The 20,797-nt window shown below is 54.1% G+C and overlaps 1 protein-coding gene across 8 annotated transcripts in view; it reads right to left on the bottom strand.

The window, feature by feature from the left end:
- Positions 1-4,622: 4,622 nt before the first annotated feature.
- ZC3H4 (zinc finger CCCH-type containing 4) overlaps positions 4,623-20,797 on the bottom strand; it is a 42,891-nt gene continuing 26,716 nt past the window's right edge. For 2 of the 8 annotated variants that reach the window (XM_032613060.1, XM_032613063.1), the window contains exons 12-15: positions 13,489-13,853; positions 12,920-13,263; positions 9,786-10,037; positions 4,626-8,554 (exon numbers count right to left, since the gene is read on the bottom strand). In XM_032613060.1, coding sequence (XP_032468951.1) covers positions 7,035-8,554; positions 9,786-10,037; positions 12,920-13,263; positions 13,489-13,853 — 2,481 coding nt within the window. In that variant the 3' untranslated portion in view covers positions 4,626-7,034. Of the gene's footprint in view, positions 8,555-9,785; positions 10,038-12,919; positions 13,264-13,488; positions 13,854-20,797 lie in introns of all 8 variants that reach the window. The other 6 variants (XM_032613064.1, XM_032613066.1, XM_032613061.1 and 3 more) reach the window with 5 other exon arrangements.

The raw sequence follows: 20,797 nt of genomic DNA, 5'->3' as shown, positions 1-20,797 counted from the left end.
CTGAAGCCCGCGCACCTAGAGCCTGTGCTCCACCACAAGAGAAGCCACTGCAATGAGAAGCCTGCACACCGCAACAAAGAGTAGCCCCCGCTCGCTGCAACTAGAGAAAGCCCGCGCGCAGCAACGAAGGCCCAACGCAGCCAAAAGTACATAAATAAAATAAATAAATTTATTCAAAAAAACCCAATTGTTTCCGAGTATCGTTAAGAAATGCTCACCAGGCTCACACCTTGGACAACACTGTTGGGAGAAAAAGCAGCTAGCTCATTTTCCCCTAGGTGGGTCTTTTGCAAATACCCGGTAAAGTGTTCCTAGGAATCTTATTGAATGATCATATCTCATCCAAAATGTTTTATTGCTAGGTGAGAAATACTCTAGTAGCAGCAACCATGACACACACATCCCAGGACAGATGTCAGAGGGAGTTGGTAAGGTCCTCCAGGACCATCAGAGCCTTCCCTGCCTGCAACCCTGGAACCAGATGAAAGAGTAGTGTAGGGGGTTAAAAGGTGCCCCCCCCAAAATATATGTTCACATCCTAAGCCCCTGAACCTGTGAATATGACCTTTTTTTGGAAAAAGGATCTTTTCGGATGTAATGCTTAATAATGAGTTTCCTTTTGGGGTGATGAAAAAATTCTGGAGCTAAAAAAAGGTGATGGCTGTCCATTGTGAATGTACTAAGTGCTACTGAATTGTTCATTTTTAAATGGTTAATTTTATGTGAATTTCACCTCAATTAAAAATAGTAATATTAAATACATTACAAAATAAAGCGCTGGCAAAGATGTAGAGCAAGTGGAAGTCTCATTCACTGTGCTGGGAATTGTAACATGGTATGACCAGTTTGGAAGACAGTTTGACAGTCTCATAAAACTCAGTGTTCACCTGCTCTGTGACCCAGCAATCTCAGTCCTAGGTATTTACCCAAGAGAAATGAACAGCTATGGTCACACAGAGACCTGTACACAAATGTTTACGGCAGCTTTATTTATAACATCTCCAAAGTAGCAATGGCCAAATATCCCTCAGCAGGTGAGGGAGTGATTGTGGTCCACCGTCCAAGGGGGCACTACACCGCTATGAAAGCAATGAGCTGCCGATATAGGCACCGACCATCCAAGATTACTTGGATGCAGAAGTTATCTAAGAAGGAAAGAAACCAGAAGAGTGGCTGCCCATGGGAGGGTAAGAGCAGGGAATGACCAGGAAGGGGCATGAGGGAACTTTGTTCTCTAGATTCATAGGGGTTTGGGGTACCTAGATGGATGCATTTCTGAAAACTCCACGAGTGTACATGTAAGATTTGTGCATTTCACGATATGGAAATTCCACCTTAAAAAAAAAAGGGAATGTAAATAAATATTGAACTCTGGTTAATGATACACATGTTGCAGGATTTAGGGTGTTCTGATGTCTGGAACTTATTTTGAAATGCATCCAAAAATATGGGACTTCCCTGGAGGTCCGGTGGTTAAGACCCCGCGCTTCCACTGCAGGGAGCATGGTTTCGATCCCTGCTCAGGGAACTAAGGTCCCACATGCAAAGCAAACAAAACAAAACAAACAAAAATATGATGTATGGGTGGACGGAGGGATGGACAGTTGGCTAAATGTATGATGAAGCAAGTACAGTAAATGTTCACACCTGTAGAATCTAGGTGGTGGGGCAGGGCAGGCACCCGAGGAACACCTGGCATTCTTTGCTGTTCCCAATGTCCCATCGGAAGGCTCTCAGCCCCACTTACCAGCCGATGCTTGATGGCCACTCCTGTCCCATTTCAGTTTCCATTTCTTCCTCCAACAGCGATGCTGCGCAGAGCTCCACGTGCTTCCCGAGTGACGCCATCCGTTCCTGCAGCTTTGATGACTAGCTCTGTGGAGGGGCCTCTCACGGCCTGCAGCACAGAGCTCCAGGTCCAAAGCTGCACTCAGCCCCTTCCAAGACCACCTTCTCCTCACATGTGCCACCTCAGTAAGGGAACTGCCCTCCTCTGGGCTGCCTCAGACATCCTGTCCTGACCCCTCATCTCTGTCACCTGCCACATCTGACCCAGTTACAACTCCTATGTGTGCTATTCTCTGAGTCTCAAATCCATCTGATGCCCAGCCCCTTGATCCTCCTGCTTTGTCATCCCACCAGGCTCCCCACTCGCCCTACCCCCACCCCATCTTGCCCTGGCCAACCCATGTCCTACACCTCCGCCAGATGGAAGGTTCTGATTCCAGTCGTTACTTGAATACAAGCTCTCCCCTGCCCATGTCTGTAACACAGCCTTCAAGGCTCTCCAGGACCTGCCAACTTCCCAAGCCTCAATGCCACCTTCCTTCTCCTTGCACACCTCACCCCAGACAGTGTGTCATTCCTGCTGGAGCCCCGTGCCAAGCACAGGCTCTGGTGCAGAGAAGGTCCATGCCCCAAACACTTGAATGATGCCTATACCGCCGCTGCGGCTTCCAACTCCTGCGCCGCCTTCTTCCTGCACGAGCCCCACGGGTGTTTGCAATGTCTACCTTCCAAGCAGCCATGTGCTCAGCCCCAGGACGCTGGATCTTTGATTAGTCTAAGAACCAGACGTCAGACCTCTATTTCCCCTCTTGCCATGGACCAACGTAGGGAGGGTCACACCATCTAATCCAGCCAATGAGACCTGAAAGGAAGACTGAGGGACTTCTGGGAAGCGTTTCCTTGCTCATAGATACATAGAAAGTTTCTTTTCTGCTTCTGCACTTGGCTGGGTGAGGAGGTGAAGTCTGGAAGATGCTCTAGCCATCTTGCCATCACGAGGGGTACTGCTGCCCCGGACCGGCAGTGTGGTAAGATGGGCTGAACCTGAGTGAACTTGGAGTTAACTCTTTTACCAACCCTGAAACCACCCTACCTTCTTACTTAAGATGATGAACTCCTGCCTGTTTAAGGCAGCTGAGTTGGGAGTTTTTTGGGTTTTTAAAAAAATATTTACTTTTGGCTGTGTCGGGCCTTAGTTGTGGCACACGGGAATTTCCTTGCGGCACGTGGGCTTCTCTCTAGTTGTGGCACGTGGGCTCCAGAGTGTGCCGGCTCAGTATTCGTGGCGCGTGGGCTCAGTTGCCCCGCAGCATGTGGGATCTTTGTTCCCTAACCAGGGATCGAACCTGCGTCCCCTGCATTGGAGGGCGGATTCTTAACCACTGAACCACCACGGAAGTCCCTGAGCTGGAGTTTTGAGTTACAGGTGAAATCATCCTTACTCGATGTGGATGAATTAGAAGAAATTCAAAGGCTGAACCCTGAATATTTGACAGAGACCTAGAGCTTATCTGCTTAGACCAGCAACCAGCGTAAGGGCTGTGAGAACCCTGCTCTGAGAAATACCCAGGATCCCAATTAAAGGGCAGGACAGCTCCCCAAAGATGTCCATGTTTTTATCCCAGAACCCATGAATATGTAATTTACATGGCAAAAGTGACTTGGCATATGTGATGAAGGATCTTGAGATGGGGAGATGATCCTGGATTACCCAATCTAATCACATGGGTCTTGAAAAGCAGAGAACCTTTCCCAGCTGCGGTCAGAGAAAGATGTGACAGTGGAAGAAGGGCCAGAGACACGTGACGTTGCTGGCTTTGTAGACGGAAGAGGGCCACGAGGCAAGGTGGGTGGGTGGCCTCCAGAAGCTGAAAAAAGCACGTAAACAGAATCTCCCTGTTCTTCCAGAAAGGCAGGCAGCCCTGGCAACCATGGAGTGAGACGTGTCACGCTTCTGACTTCCAGGACTGTAATGTAGCAAGTTCCTGTTTTTGTTTTGTTTTGTTTCCCCCCCACCAAAGTTCCTGTTCTAAACCACTTGGCTTCTATAATTTATATGGCAGTCATGGAAAATTAAGAGGCCCACTGAAACACAGAAACCAAAGGAAGTCCAAAGAAGACATGGCTACTCTCCAGGCCAAGTCCTGCTCCCTTCTCACCCTCGCCGAGTGCGGCTTCCCCGGAGAAGACTCCTGGTTAACAAGTAGGTAATGTCTGAGTCCGCTGGGGCTGCTGTAACAAAATAGCACAGTTCTGGAGACTGGAAGTCCAAGATCGAGTGCCAGCAGATTCAGTGTCTGTCTGGTGAAGAGCCTCTTCCTGGTTCCCAGATGGCTGTCTTCTTGCCACATCTTCACACGGAGGAAGGGGCAGAGATACTCTGTGGGGGTCTCATTTTTATAAGGGCACTAACCCCATTCGTAAGGGTTTCATCCTCCTGACCTCATCACTTCCCAAAGGTCCCACCTCCAAACGCCATTGCATTGGGCGACTAGGTTTCAACATATAAATGTTGAGGTGACACAGTCTACAGCAGTTAGAGGGCTCCCGTTTCTCATCCTTAGAAGCCAGCCCAGTTGTCCTGAGTTCATCACTGGCCTCTTCTGTGATCTGTGCGGTGGGCAGGACCATGCCTGTGTGGGCCAACTGTGTCCTTAAACGCGGAGACTGGCCCGGAGCCAGAGTTCAAGAACTGTAGAATGCAGTCGTCAGCTCGTCAGCCGCTAAGGGAAGCTGAAGCTGTTGGGAGGCACCATTCCCACAGTGTCATCATGAATGTCACCCTGGGACTGGCCACCCAGAAGAGACCCTGGTTTCAAGGTTTCACCCCCGCCCTGTCATTTCTGGGACAAGGGATGGTGGGGGCAGCACGGAGAAACAAGGCCCACAGGCTTTTTAAAATAACTGCATCCTTTAATGGCAGTAGTACAATTATTGGATTAAGAGACCACAGGAGAAAGGGCAGGTGACGTTTCTGGAAGACAGATATGGAGTACAAAAAGGGGGTGGAATAGAGTCATGCGACGATCATTGTAAAAATACAGTACGTTATATACATATTTGCACCATCAACTTTCAACTCTGAAATAGTATTTACACTTTTGTTACAATCCTGGTTAGAGAACAATTTTTCTTTAAAAGCTCAGCCTGATGGCAAATGAAAATTTCAGGTGAATTCATAGTCCCATGAGGTTCTTAGGCTGAATATTCCAAGAGGTGGGTTCCAGCTTCTATTTCATCCACAGATTTCAGTTTTAAAAAAGTATTTAATTTTGCTTTTATAAAAAAAATTCTCAAAGGAGGGGGAAAAAAACCCAACCACAGCCACACTGTGTATTCTTTCTTATTTTACAAACACTACGGGGCTGCAGCCCTCTGCTTCAAGGCCAACACTGGTGGCTGAAGAAAAATCTCACTGATGATTGTTTAAAACAAAACAAAAAGACACAAAGACAAACCAAACCAACCTGATCATGGCGCACTGCCTCTCCCGCCCTTGCTTCCGGCCCCAAACTCAATGACTATTTCTCTTCTGGGGCAGGGCGTTTGGTATTGAACCCTCTTTAACCTCCTACCCCGAGGAGGTGGGAGGGGGAACCCTTTGGCTGGGACACCATGTTTCCTCATTTTTAGTAAGAAAGAGTCAGGGCCCTTAAGCGAGGTGGTTGAGACGGTGGGATGAGGAGGAAAAAGGCGGGAGACGGCCGGCCAGTACCGGCACACAGGCGGAAGGGAGCCCCGGCCGCACAAGCCTCGCCGGTTCCCCTCAGGCCACGTCCACGGGGTAGGCCTTCTCTGGGGCTCTGTGGACAGGATGGGACCTCAGCCAGGGTCTTGGGGGAGGTCGGGCGGAGCCCGGGCAGGCATCTATGCTCCCTTCCCGGCTCAGCCGGATGAGGAGAGCAGGATACAGGCTTTGGGTCCCATGGCCCCTGCCCACAGTGGGGGTCCCAGTCCCTCTCCTGGAGAGGGCCCAGCAGCCCACACCCTGCCCTGGCTAGTCTCCCACCGTGTCCTCAGGCCCCCTCCCGGAAGTATCCACAAATCCAACTCTGTACACGCCTCGAACCCACGCACCTGTCGGCTTGGAAGAAAACCAAACACACCAAAACCACGGGCCCTAAAAATATGGTGCAAGGAGGTGTGAAGAAAGCAGAGAAAGCAAAACACTTTGCCGAGAACCACCCAGGGATCCCTCTGTCAGGAGCCTGATGGCGTGGCCGTGCCATGGATCCTTGAGCTGTCCCCAGAGGGCCGGGGCCGGCTCACTGGGCACTTTGCCTTCTGAGCCCAGGACAGAGCCCAGCACGAGGGGGAAAGGCACGGCCGGGACACGACAGGACGGGACGGGCTAAGCAGACGGAAAGCGCGTGCTCTGCCTCTCGCAGGCAGCTCCTGGCTACACCAGCCTTGCCAACTCCAGGTCCATTTCTCACCCGGAGTCTCCTGTCGCAGGCTGGAGGACGCCGGTTTGCTCTGGGATGAACTCTGGACGGAGGATGGCAGGGAGGCCGGTGTGTGAATCCAGATGAGACAGCAGTGGAAAAGGACTTTGTTTCTCCCGGCCCAGGCAGCTTCCGAAGGCTCTTTCTCTTTTCCTTCTGTCTTGACACTTTCTCACTTCCGCTGGCCCCTGAAGCGGGTCATCATGGCCTGCACACTGCAGAGGAGACGCAGAAATGCCTAGACCTGCTTCCATGCGGGTCCTGCCCACCGTCTCGGCTCCGTCTCTTCTTGTTCATGCACCACAGGGTGAGCAGTGCTCAATGCCTTCTCGACGCCTGCTGTTCCCTTTGTCCTGGGGGGCGGGGGGTAGGATGGGGGGGAGGGGCCAAGCTCTGCCCAGAAAACCCACCAGACCCCCAGCCACCAAACTGGGGCCCCAGCCTTTAAGAAGTCCCTGAAAATCAGGCCTGGCCAGGCCAGGCGGAGTGCCAGCTGGGGCTGAGGCCCAGGGGACTCGCAACTGTACACATGCACATGTAGGTTTTCTTGGCGGGAGCCTAGGAGCCCCGCAGCACTGACCAGAAGTTAAAGATAGTTATATACAATTTATATGTTTCAAAGAAAGTACTACTTTAAAAAAAGAAGGGGGGGGTAAGAAAAGAAAAAAGAATAGGAAAAAAGAAAAGAAAGAACACCCAGACCCCCTCCCCCCTCCCCCCAAGTCCCCAACTCTGGTTGCTGCCCTTAAATATTGCCCTGGGAAGGGTGGGGTGCAGGGAGCGCTCGACTCCGGCTTAACACTACTGGCAAAAGGGGGAGGCAGTGGGGTCAAAGCCTTTAAAAACATCTTTCAGGGACCCAGCGTCCTGCTCACCCTCTTGGGCCGGGCTGTTGCCAGCAAATGGGCTTCCGGAGCCCGTCTTGGGTGCCTGTTTCACGGTCCCGAAGAGGGTGGGCACCGGGAGGTTGTGCACGCCGGGCTGGGGCGGGACGCCCTCTGCTGGCGGGGCGCCCGTGGCGGCGGCAGGGGCCGCGGCGGCCTTGGGCCGGGGCCGGTTGTAACTGTTGTACCTGTCTGTGGCCATGACTGCGGCCCCATCTGCCCCAGACTTCCCCGATTCAGGCTGTTCCAGGGCGGACTTGCGGACAAATGGGGGCTCCTTGGCCTTCGTGGCGGAGCTCTTGCCGTTGCCCTCAGGTCCCTTGGGCTGGGTGCCTGCGTCAGCGGCCGGCTCTGCAGCTTTGCCACCCGTGTTGGGAGTCCTGGGGTCGTAGAGGCTGATGCCGCTCAGCACGCTGCTCTGCCCACTCCCGCTGCCCTGGCCCAGGCCGCCGGCTGCCAGCACACGGGGGTCATAGGGGGCGGTGGCTGGCGGGGAGGACTCCCCGCTGGGGCTGGCAGCTGGAGAGGGCGCTTCTGTGGGGCCAGGCTTGGCTGCCCGGGAGGAGGCAGCAGAGTCTGCTGGTTTCTGCAGCCGGGGGTCGGTGGGTGTCTTCCGCACTCGAGGGTCACTGGGCTTGTCACCAGGGCCAGGGGCCGCCGAGGGGCCAGTGGCATTGACAGTCTTGAGGATGCGAGAGAGGAGCTCAAAGTCAGGCAGGCTAGAGCCAGATGTGCTGGGATCTGTAGAGGTGCCTGGGCGCTGCCGGGGGTTGGGGGGGCCCGAGGTGGTGGTGCGGTGCAGCCTGGGATCCAGGGCAGGCATGGACTGCAGGGCCACAGGGACGGGGGGCACTGCATCCTGCTTGGGGATGGGCAGGGGGATCAGGTCCTCAGGGTTCCAGAGCACAGTGCGGGCAAAGCTCGGCTTGCTCAGGGTCACATCCTTCTTGATGTGGCTGAACTGCTGCAGCTGCGAGCGCGGGTCCCGCAGTGGGTGCCCAGGGAGGGGCTCCAGGGGAATGTTCACAGCCTTCTCCCGAAGGGCCCGTTCCCCTTCCTCCTCTTCTGCAGGGGGTGGCCCAGACCCCTTGGAGCCACTGGGGCCTGCGGGGCTGGAATGAAGGCCGCCTTCGGGCTTGGGGGTGGACAGGGAGCGAGCCAGTCGAGGGTCAGAGGGTCCTGTGTCACCTGGGCCTGAACTGCTGGAAGCCTCGACGTGGCGGCTAAGTCTGGGGTCCCGGCTGAGGCGGGGGTCAGCCAGCCGCCCTCCCGTGGGGTGTCCCTTCTGGAGGCGGGGGTCCCCCAGCCCAGTGCTGCTCAGCTCCCCAACAGAAGCCTGGGGTCGGCTAGACGTCTGCTGCCTCAGGGTCTTCAGGATGGAGGTGACGCTGTTCCCACCCTCATCTTCATCACTTGAGTACCAGTTTCCAGTGTCACCTGAGAAAAAGCAGAAAGGAGCAGGAAGAAGGTGAGTGGCCACCATATCTGCCACCAGCCCTCTTTGGACCCCATGGCAGCCCACTCCCCTGCCTCTTACCTCTCAGAACCTCAGTTTCTCCTCTCTTACAACACCCCATCCCCAGCACAGGATGCCACGAAGAGCCAGTGAGCTCAGGCAGGCCAAGCACCGAGCTTGGCAGGTCTCTGGCTATCGTTTATGGACCTTTCCCCGTACCGGCACCATTCTAAGTGCTTTGTCTTATTTGTCACAAACACCCAGGATATAGCGTTATCATCACGCCCATTTGACAGGTAAGAAAAACAGAGGCACAGACAGTGCCATAAGATAGGGGACGGAGCCAGGGTTGAGCTCAGACTCCGAGTCCAGGGCTCTGCCGCCACCTCCTCACCTCCTGGGCAGGTTCAGGCCCAAGCACGGCAGGCCTGGCTCTGAGTGCCTGTGAGCAGCTACTGCTGCCTTGGCTCTCACTGCGCTTGGGGCTCACAGACACGTGCCTCCCAGGCCCCTCAAAACGTTCCCGCGACCCATGGCAGGGCAGTCACCAGCTGATAAGAGGCGGGGCCAGGTGGGCAGACTCAGAAGCTAGCCCATGTCCAACTTTCTAGGCAGGTGCAACCGGAGCCCCTAGGGGAGGGGGCTGTCCCCTGTTCTCACTGTCCCACTTGCTCCTTGGCTCTGGTCAGGGCCACCCATGGCCTCTGGCTTCAGGTTCTACATACCGTTTCTGTCTGCCCCCTTTCACCCTGGGGTGGATACCATCAGGTCACTGCACAGCACCTGAGACTTGGCAGCTGTGCCTGTGATCATTACTGGTTTATGTCGATGACTAGCTCTCATCTGTTGGCTTCCCGAGAACATGATCTGGGAAAGGGGGATTGAGAATCTCCCTACAGCTTCCTCTGTAAGGGTGCAGGGGGTGAACCCTATTGCCTGCTGTCTCCTCCAGGGACCAGCCCACCTCCCTCCTCAATGGGATCAGGGTTTCTCCCGAACCCCACGACACAGAAGGGCAGCCCCGACTTCTAATTTTCTCAGGGACATGCAGCAGCCCCAGCAGCTTCACAGCCCTGGGCAGGGGTCCTCCCCGGCCACAGGTCCCTTTCTGACACAAAACCCGACCTAGGTGCTCCCCACCTCTGCCCTGCACGGCGGCCCGGGGGGGCTGCGCCCGTCAGGGAAGCCCCTGCCCCTGGGGAGGACACATGCCTTCCTCACTCTCCCGGTCCTGCTTGCTGCGCTCAGCCAGCCTCCTCGCTCTCTCCTCCTCCTCCTGCTGCTTCTGCTGGATCCTCAGGTACAGGGCCCTCTGGGCCGAGGGCAGGAAGTCAGGGACACCGGCGCCCGGCTTCGGCCGGCCTGGGGGCCCTCCCTCAGGGAAGCTGTCAGGCTCCAGAGGGTGCTCGGGGAAGAGGTGCTCCCCAGGCTCCCCCGGCAGCTCTTCGTAGTGCCCGTAGTCCTCTGTGGCAGGGAAGAACCGAGGGTTCATGTCGGGAAGGGCCTCACGGCACCAACTCCGACCCACCCGTGCCCTTAACTGGAAAACCACCCCCTGATGGCGATGGGTGAGAGTGTGTAGCCCGTCCCTTCCTACCCTCCCCAGGAGGGGCCCCACGGAAAGCCCAGCAGCGGAGGACGGAGCAGCCAATGGGGGGTGGGGAGGGTCCCACCTAGGATGCAGCCACTGAGAATGGGGTTCACGGTGAGGTTTAGTGACATGGGCAAATGCTCATGAGGTGAAAACAGGACGGAACATCGTACGGATGTTTGTAAAACACAAAGAAAAGGCTTTGAAAAGACAGACAGAAAACAGTCCCTCTGGGGATGAGAACAGGAGAGAGGGGCTGCGGGATCTTTCACTTTTTACTCCACACATTTCTAATCTGTCTTAATTACTCTTGATGAGCATTAATTTTATGATTTCTTGAAATAAATAAATAAATAATCAATAAAGAAAAACACACCCTAATCTCTCAGAATATGAGTTCAATCATGGTAAACAAAGACTAGTAGAGAAGAGAAGAAAATACACCACAATGTTGCTATGGCTACATGTCCACCCAGAGGCTGACGGGTGATTCCTCCTCCCTTTATGGGTTCGTAACTCCACAAACGTTTACGACCGTGCTGCTGCATTTAAAGGGACGAGGTGCGGGGGTGTTTCTCCCATACGGCACCTAGGAAGCACAAGGCGGAAGGGCTTGCCTTCATTCTCGGAGGGCGGGCAGGCGCCCGGCACTAGCCACCTCCCTTCAAAAATGCTACCCAAGTCAGAGCCAAAGACGAGGGGAACACCGTGGGCAGATCTTCAACGACACACCTGGAGACTTGTGTGTGTGCGCGCGCGCATGTGTGGGTCAGAGACAAAGTCCAGTTAGCACTGTCCCACAGAACGAACGTTCCGCAAGGTTGAAATATCCCCTATCTGCACCGTGTGATGTGGCTCCCCTACTGAGCAGCCAAAATGTGGCCAGCACTACCAAGAAAGTGAATCTGTAACTTAAAGTAAACTTTCAGGATTAAAGTGATTAAATATGCAAATATGTCATACACAAAGTGTATAAAGCAAAAAGTGAAAGGTCACTTTCTTCTAGCCCCTGAACTTCATAACATGTGAACTTGATGGGCGAGTCTGCTCTGAGCCACACCCTGGCTCGGAGCTGGGGACACTCCTTAAACAACAGTCCCACCCAGTCCCCCCTGCACGGAATTCAAGAGTGAATTACTTGACGGTTCTGCTATTTTCAATATATTAAAAACAACTGAATAGTACTAAAAAGGTAGATTTCATGATATGGGATTAGAGTGAATTACTCCAGAGATACCAACTGTTATCAGCTCGACAGACTTTGGGGTTTTCTTCCCCACCCAGACCTTTTCCATGCACGTTTCACACACGTTGTTTAAAGGGGGAGGAAGCCCCCTCAGGTCGCCTGCTTTTCTCACTTGAGAACATGCACTCACCTGGCTCCCTGCCCCAAACACCTGCTCTCGTGCCTTTGAACACTACTGAGATGCCAAAGACTCTCACACTGACCTCCAGCCTGGTCAGCTTCCTGACGTCTGCATGGCTGTCAAACGGGCATCTCGTGCTTAATGTGGCCAAAGCAGAAGTGCTGCCCTGCCCCAACCTGGCTCGGCATGAATACCCAGAGCGCCTCTGCCCCGCAGCTGGCATCCCCACCCGCCCCTGCCACCCTGTCACGTTGGCCCTATGGCTCCACCTCTAAACCTAGCCCTGCTGCTCCCTGTCCTCTCTCGGCTGCTACCCACCTCACCTCTGCCGAGGGCGACTCAAGGGCAGCCCACATGCTTCCAAGATTCCCCTCCGGCCCCTACTAGCATCCATCGCCCTTGTGTTCCTCCACTATCCCCGTCACTCTTTCACCGAGTCCACCTCGCCATGGCCCGCAGGGTCCTGTGTGCTGGGACTTCTCTCCCCTGTCCTCCCTTTCCAAGCCACATGGACACCTTTGTTTTCCACAAACAAGGTGACTGGCTGAGGCCTCCGTACCTGCTGCAGCTGCCACCTAAGCCAAGCCCACGACTCTCTCCCCGCCTTCACCTCTCAGACAGGCCTCTGCTGGCTGTGACGCACCCAGCCGGCCCGGCCTCCACCCGTCACCCTCACATGGTGCCCCATTTCACCGCCAGCAATGACCAATGCCGAAACGAGCTGACGCCCTTGTTTACACATTTCCTGTCGGTTTCCCTCCACTCAAATGCAGTTAAGGCAAGGACTACGTTCTTTGCTTGCTCTGACCCCACGCCTAGAAGCACGCCTGGCCCCTGGCAGCAATGACACATCTCATCCTTCTGAGGGCTGCACACCGCCTCCTACTGATGCGGCACTGTCACCCAAGCACCCGGCTGTCGGACGTTTAGTTTGTTACCAACACATGTTCTCGTTTTGTAAGAAAGGAAGGAAAGGAGGAAGGAAGATGGTCAGTTGTGGGGACAGAACAAGCAGAGTCGCAAGGCAGCTCCAAGCCAAGAACCACCCCAGAAGGAGGCCGCTTTGGTTGAGGGCACCTCAGCCTTGAAGTTCAACACCATTCCACACCCATCCCTCTAACTTCCCAAGCTCCCACTCCACACACACCAAGCAAAACTTACAGAAATTAAATAAGTTATAGTGATGGTAATCGTAACACTCCTCCTAGACTCAACAGGTAGTGAATCCCACGTCACTGAAAATGTTCAACCACTCACGGTACAGAGATGGAGTTGGATTCATGTTTTCAAAGACTCAGACCAAGGAAGAAAAACCAAATCTTCCTGACTACATTCCACTGTGCAGACCCCAGCAGCCCCGGCTGGCCCCCACCCTGAGCCCTGCATACCTGCGTCCCCAATTAGTCCTGGCTCCATCTCCATGCCCTCTTGCTGCTGGTAAAAGTTTTCATAGAAGTTCTGGGCTGGTGGGATGGGGGGCATCATTCCAGAATGTGGGGAGTCTCCAGGACCATAGGGCATCATTGGAGGGCCGCCAGGTCCCATGGGCGGGCCAGGATTCATGCCAGGGCCCATTGGCATGTCGGGGTGCATGTCGGGGTGCATGTCCGGATGCATGTCAGGGTGCATGTCGGGATGCATGTCAGGATGCATCGGGGCCCCCATCGGCCCCGGGGGTCCCATGTTGGGCCCGGGGCCCATCGGTCCTGGGGGTCCTCCGGGTCCAGGGAACCTGGAAGGAGAAAATGGTGCCCGTGAGCAGGGCTGCAGAGGAAGGGTGGCAGCCACATTCCTGAGGAGACACAGAGGCCTGCTCATGGTTGAGCAACAGAGGTCTCCAGACCAGGCCACTGAGGGCTTTGGAGAGAGGCAGGATGCTGGCCTGGTTAGGTTCCAGGCCACAGGGCCCTGGCACAGAGGAGCCTGGCTGAGCCCAGAAAAGCCCCCAGGCACTCACCTCACACCCAGTTTCTCAGCCAGCTGTCCTGTGGGCCGCACCACGATCTCAAACAAGGAGGGGATCTTCTTGTTGTACATGTCCTGCTGCTGCTGCAGCTGCTGTGGGGACAGCGGCTCATGCACAGGCATGGGCAGCTGAGGGGGGCCGGGGGGCGGAGGTGGGGGCGGGGGCGGGGGTGGGGGGCCACCCTGCATGGGCCGGCCATTCGGAGAGGTCGGGGCCGGAGGGCCAGGTGGGCGGGGCGGGGTGGGCAGGAGGCCCACGCCAGGGGGAGGTTTGGGCAGGGGGTTGATGCCCTGCTTCTTCAGCTCCTCAACTTCCTTCTCATCCTCAGCGCCTGCCTCTGCGTCATCAGCCAACATCTGCGGGCCAGAAGGACAAAACTGTGAGAGTAAGGACAGGGGAGGAGGCGGGCTGGAATGCACTCCTCCGGGGCTGAGAGCTGAATTTGCTGAGGATAACTCTTCAATATCCCAAGGCCCTTACAGCAGTGGTACCCAACCCCCAGGCCACGGACTGGTACTGGTCTGTGGCCTGTTAGGAACCGGGCCACACAGCAGGTGAGAGGCGGGCAAGCGAAGCAAAGCTTCGTCAGTATTTACAGCCACTCCCCGTTGCTCGCGTTCCTGCCTGAGCTCAGCCTCCTGTCAGATCAGCGTGGGCATTAGATTCACACAGGAGCATGAACCCTACTGTGAACCGCGCATGCAAGGGATCTAGCTTGCGTGCTCCTCATGAGACTCTAACGCCTGGTGATCTGAGGTGGAGCAGAGGCAGTGATGCCAGCGCTGGGGAGCGGCTGCAGATACAGGTTATCATCAGCAGAGAGGTCTGACTGCAGAGATCATAATAAATCGGTTGTTTACAGACTCATATCAAAACCCTATCAATGCAAAAACAAACAAACAAAAACAACCCCTATCAGTGAGTGGCAAGTGACAATTAAGCTGCATCTTACGGAGCAGACTGGACATAAGCAACACACTTCGGGTGTCACTGTCTCCCATCACCCCCAGATGGGACCATCTAGTTGCAGGAAAACAAGCTCAGGGCTCCAACTGATTCTGCATTACGGTGAGTTGTATAATTATTTCATTATATATTACAATGTAATAAATAACAGAAATAAAGTGCACACTAAATGCAACGCGCTTGAATCACCCAGAAACCATCCCCGTCCCCAACCGGGTCTGCGGAAAAACTGCCTTCCACAACACCGGTCCCTGGTGCCAAAAAGGTTGGGGACCTCTGCCTTACAGCATAAGGCCAACGACCACAAAGCCTCTCTGGCACAAAAGTCATCGCCCCATACCACTGCCACATCCCTTCTCGGTGAACAGCTGACAGGGGAGCCATTCTTATTTGGCAGCAAAACACATGCAACGTACTATTTCACCATTTTCAAGTGGACAATTCAAGGACATTAAGTACATTCGCGATGTTGTATAACCACCATCTCTATCTAGTTCTAACACCGCCAAATAAGACGCCATACCCATTAAGCAGTCACTCCCCATGCCCTGCTCCCTCCCAGCCCCTGGCAACCGCCAATCTACTTTCTGTCTCTATGGGCTTGTCTATTCTGGACATTTCACAGAAACGAAATCCTATAATATTGTGGCCTTTCGTGACTGGCTTCTTTCACTTAGCATGACATTTTCAAGGTTCACCCCCATGTTGTAGCTGTTTCATCTATTTTATCTATTTCATGGCTGATTAACAGTTCATTGTTCTGGGCTTCCCTGATGGTGCAGTGGTTAATCCGCCTGCCAATGCAGGGGACATGGGTTCAAGCCCTGGTCCGAGAAGATCCCACATGCCGCGGAGCAGCTAAGCCTGTGAGCCACAACTACTGAGCCTGCACTCTAGAGCCCTCGCACCACAACTGAGCCCTCACGCCTAGAGCCCGTGCTCCACAACAAAAGAAGCCACCGCAATGAGAAGCCCACGCACTACAACAAAGAGTAGCCCCTGCTAACCGCAACTAGAGAAAGCCCACGCGTAGCAACAAAGACCCAACGCAGCCAAAAATAAATAAAAATAAAATAAATTTATATATAAAAAAAGTTCATTGTTCTGTTTGAATTTTAAGGGCGCCTCACCGCACTTGTAATCAAAACCCAATCACTTACGAGGACCCACAGGGCCTGACAGCAGGGCTGGGTGTCTGGGGAGGACTTCACAGCACCCTGGAAGCTTCATTTCCTTCTATGGTGTGCGGACTCCTCCACCCTAAGCACCCAGCTCTGTTTCAGTTCTGCGGACAGCTAAGCTCTTTTCCCCAGCAGGGTCCTGGCCTAGACCAGGCCTCTCCCCAGGCATTCGTTTTCCCCTCCATTCTTAATGTATGGCTCCGTATCCCCCAATTGCTGGGGTCTCTTATTAAAGGTCAACTCAGAGTGACTGGCCAGGTCTCCTGTATTTACTACTGGAACACTATTAGCTCCCTTGAAAGCACTGCCCAAGCTTTGTAAGATTTTACATTTAGTTGTATCTCTGTTTATTCCTGGCCTGATGACTACCAACTCCACAAGGGCAAGACCCACAGGGCCCACCATAGGCCTGGTACAGGGTAGACGGACAATTCCAAAGTCTGAACTCAAGCAGAACGTCTCACCAATTAGGATCCTGGGCAGAAGTTAACACTGCAGGCCTGCCTGCTTCTCTTGGAAGGCCAGCTTGCAATGTTGGCCTTTGGTTGGTGCCTGGGAACCTGGATTTCGAGAGGGTTCCCAGGATTCCCTGACTGCTAAGAGGGGCTCACTGTGTCTAAACCGTTTGCACAAACACCATGCTTTCTGCGGAACACCCCTTTTCCTTCTGGGAGTCTGGGATTTTGGTACATGCCAGGCAGAGGCTGCCCTCAATAAAAACCTTGGGCACTGACTGAGTCTCTACTGCACGCCCATGGTGGACAGCGTTCTATGCGTTCTGTCACAACCTGAGGAGTTACACACGTCCCGTGTGACTCCAGGGGGCAAGGACTCCTGGAAGCTGGTGCCTGGTTTCAGCCTTTACCGTCTGCCTTTCTTCTGTGCATTCTGCTTTGTGTGCTTTCATTGGAGTTAAATCTCAGCCAGCTCGGCCCTGGGAGTCTCCCCAGCAAATTGTCCAACCTGGGCCCAGGTGGCCTTGGGGACCTCGGCACACATGCCTTAGTGGACCCTAACGGGGGCTCTGAGACGCCCCGGCGCCTCAGCTTCAGCGCTGCTCAAGACAATCCCTCCTCTTGCTCCCCCGCCCAGGGACAGTGGTGGCGGCGTGGGTGGCAGAGGCAGGACTTCCTGGCGGGTATCAGGCAGTTCCCAGCTTTTCTCTCTCCTAACCATCAGCAACAGTATGTGGACCCAGGGACGCAGGGTCCAAGAAGAATTTGGCTTCAAAGGGGATGGAAAACTTGGAAGTCTGATCAGTGGAAAACATCTGTTCCCTTAGAGCCCTGCTACTCAAGGTGTGGTTTGTCTGTGGACCAGCAGCACAGGGGGACCCACTGAACTAGGACCACATTTCACACGTGTCCACCGCAGTGTGGGAAACGCTGCCCGAGACTAGCTGTGCTGAGAGAGCCCCGCACCTCGTGGTGTCTTTTAGCACTGCTCTCGGGGGCGGCGGAGGGGCCGCAGCCACAGAGGCAGCCCTGACTGCTCTACTGCCCCACGTTCCGCCCGCTTCCCTTCCAGCCAGCTGGCCCCTTTTGGTCCCTCAACCGTGTGTGTAGCTGTTGCTCGCACTGTGACCCCAGCTCAGCACATGCCTCCCTCGCCCCTCCTTCCTGCCTGTTATTCACCTGGGGCCAGCGAGTGTCACCTCCTCACTGAGCCTCCCCCCATGGCAGCCTGTTTGAGGGTCTCTGGGCTCCCTGCACATTCCCTCCACTGCCCCGATCCCAGTGTGTAATCGGCGTCTACCTGATGACTGGATCCTGTCTCCTCACCACTGCGTCCCCGGTGCCCAGGACAGTGCCTGCTACAAAGCAGGCGTGACCACACATTTGTTAAATAAATGAGCAAAGAAAACAGACAAGCGCACCTTCCCCTGCATTCCCCGGGCTCCAGAGGGTGGGGCACAGGGGACTAAAGGAGTTAAGGCTTTGACGGGCCTACCCGGTTGCTTGGTGCTCCTCTGGGTTTGCCTCCCGGCTCCACTGCCCCTCCACCTCCCCACCTTCGGCTGGGGCTCCCACACCACCTCTCTAGCCAGAGCTACGGGTACCATCTCCATCTCCATCTGGCCGCACCTCATTCCATGTACTTCCTGCTCCTCCACAGGCCACTAGCTGGGCTGTGAGGGGGGGACCCCGCACCCCTCCCTTCTCTTATCCCCACCCCCAAACTCCGCCCAGGAGCTGCTGCCCAGCTCAGCCCCGCCCTCCAGCCCGGGCCCCACCTTCTCTGAGAGGGACCCTGCCCCAGCCTCTCTGCACTCACTCCCACTCGGGCAGAGCAGCCTCCAGTCACAGAGCCAAAGCCCTGCACTGCTAGCTCCTCTCAATGGCAACGAAATGCCCTCAGGTGTAGGCAAAACCTAAGGAGGACGTTATACCTCATTAAACAGGAACAAACTTGACCACAACTTCCTCCCCACCCAGGGAGGAGATGCCGTGGTCCAGACACCAAATGCGCCACACTCCCCTCGCCCCCGAGACGAGGGTCACACATCTCTCAGCACTCGGGAACACCCAGCCAATGGCCCCTGTGCGGGGGACAGAGGCTGAGGTGATCCTTCCACTGCCAACCCTGGCCCGGCACGGTGCTCTCAGCACACTGGGCCACGCAATGAACTCAATGACCAAAAGAACTGAAGCACTGGCCCACAGGACAGCCCCTACGAGCGTATCGCTGGTCCCCAGGCAAGGCGGGCACCCTCTCTCTCACACTCACCTCCCTGGGTCCCGTCACTTCTGCTTCCCCACTGTGCCCCACAATTGGGGCTTCCACACTCATTCCATGCTGGGGAGAAATCTCACCTCACGGCGGGCTCCCACTCCAGGACTTCGCCCCCCCCACCCCTCACGCAGACCCCATGACACCCCGATGAGGACTCCCGCGAGGGACACAGCCAGCTCCCTGCACTTATCTCTTTACCCACCACCCACACTGGGCCGCAAGTGCTGCCTCAAAAGCCGGGGCTGAATCGCATCAGAGCCCAGAACACTGATGCATAAGATACATAGGGGATGTCAACACCCCACTCCCACCCTGAAAAGCTGAACCCAAACCATCCAGGCAGTCCTCCAGCACATCTATCCTTAGAGACTCCCATGCGCCCCTTCCTGGGCCTCTCTGAAGCAAGGAGCTCCCTCACACCACACAACCAGGGCCTTGCTGGGTCCCACAACGTCCCCAGCCAGGACTGATTCTGAATGATTCCCGGGTTTCCAAAAGTCAAAGGCATCCTCTCAATGGAAAAGGACGGCCACACCTGCGGATACACACAGACATGTGGGCCAAGGTTCATGGGCCAAGGAAATAAGAAATAAGCTCATGTCCATTTGTTAAACATTCTAAGCTTTGGGAATTCCCTGGTGGTCCTGTGGTTAAGACTCTGCGTTTCCACTGCAGGGGGCGCGGGTTCAATCCCTGGTTGCGGAACTAAGATCCTACAGGCGAACTAAGATCCTGTACGGCGTGGACAAAAAAAAAAAAAAAAAATCTAAGCTTTTGCCCCAAACTGATAACAAATCAAATGTTCTTCAACTGGTGACTAGATAAACAATCTCAGATCATCCACACTGAGTGGAGTACTACTCAAGAACAAACAGTGATGAACTATCAACACTTGCAACAATGTGGATGAACTTCAAACACTTTATGCAGAATGAAAGACGGCAGATTCAGAAGGCTATTATAGGGCTTCCCTGGTGGACCAGCGGTTAAGAATCCGCCTGCCAATGCAGGGGAACTGGTCTAGGAAGATCCCACATGCCGCAGAGCAACTAAGCCCGTGCGTCACAACTACTGAGCCTGCTCTCTAGAGCCCACGAGCCACAACTACTGAAGCTCACATGCCACAACTACTGAAGCCCGCGCGCCTAGAGCCTGTGCTCGCAACAAGAGAAGTCACCGCAATGAGAAGCCTGCGCACCGCAACGAAGAGTAGCCCCCACTCGCCACAACTAGAGAAAGCCCACGCACAGCAACAAAGACCCAACAAAGTGAATAAATTTAAAAAATAAATTTATAAAAAAACAAAAAACAAAAGGCTATATAAACTGCACACATGTTTAGAAGCTACATACCATATATCTATTTATATAACTTTCTTGAAAAGGCAAACTACAGGGACAGAAAACAGATCAGTGGTTTCCAGGGTCTGGAGATGGGAGAGGCATTGATTACAAAAGGGAAGGGGTTCTGGGGGTGAAAGAATGAATTTCCTCTACCTAGACTGTGAGGTGGTCACATGACTCTCTGTGTTTGTCAAAATTCACAGAACTAGGGAAAATTCCCTGGCTGTCCAGTGGTTAAGAGCTCTGCGCTTCCACTGCAGGGCGCATGGGTTTGATCCCTGGTTGGGGAACTAAGATCCCGCATGATGCCCAGCGCAGCCAAAAAAATTAACAGAACTAAACAGGGACACTTTTTTTTTTTAGACTGGATACAAACTATACCTTGACAAACCTGACTATAAAACAGTATATGTATAAAATGGTAACTGAAGGATTTAATGGTAAAGAACCATAATGTACGCAACTTATTTTCAAATGGATCAAGGAAAAAAAATAAACAAGAGCAAAGTGATAAAGCAAATGGGGCAAAATAATGCTGACAGAGGAATTTAGGTGGAGGGAATCCTTTGCCTTATTCTTGCCACTCACTCTCACGTTACAGTCACTGACAGCCCCAAAGGCAGGCACGTCTCAAACCTAAAGTGGATGGTTCTGGACAGACAGAAACATCACCAAGAAGCAAGAAAATAAAGCTGAAGAAAAGGGTGGAAGAGAGAGCACAGACATTTCAGGAGAGGATGACGAAGGCCCTGTCCTAAGTGGCACCACAGCTTGGACCCAAGGGCTGCCCAGGAGCCTCAGGCCCCAGCCCTAGTTGATCAAGCTGCAACTCTGTCCAGGAGAGAAGGAAATGGCTGACCCCACATGTTTATCAGGGTTACTCTGGGCCCATTGTAAAGGTTCAAGTTTTACTTTCTGACCACCCAAATTCGATTCTGGAATGGTTTTTCCAGGTTCAACACTCATTTTTAACTTACTGAGACTTGACTTTAGATAGGGGATGTTACTGATACTCTCAAAATGTTTGTGACCAGAAATGGAAACGTGCCACCTTGATTTGCTTTGAGTTTTTATTAG

The sequence above is a fragment of the Phocoena sinus genome, chromosome 19 (genome assembly GCF_008692025.1).
Source record: "Phocoena sinus isolate mPhoSin1 chromosome 19, mPhoSin1.pri, whole genome shotgun sequence".
NCBI classification, from domain to species: Eukaryota; Metazoa; Chordata; class Mammalia; order Artiodactyla; family Phocoenidae; genus Phocoena; species Phocoena sinus.
The sequence above is the reverse complement of the archived record's forward strand: the minus strand, read 5'-3'. Positions and strand labels throughout refer to the sequence as shown.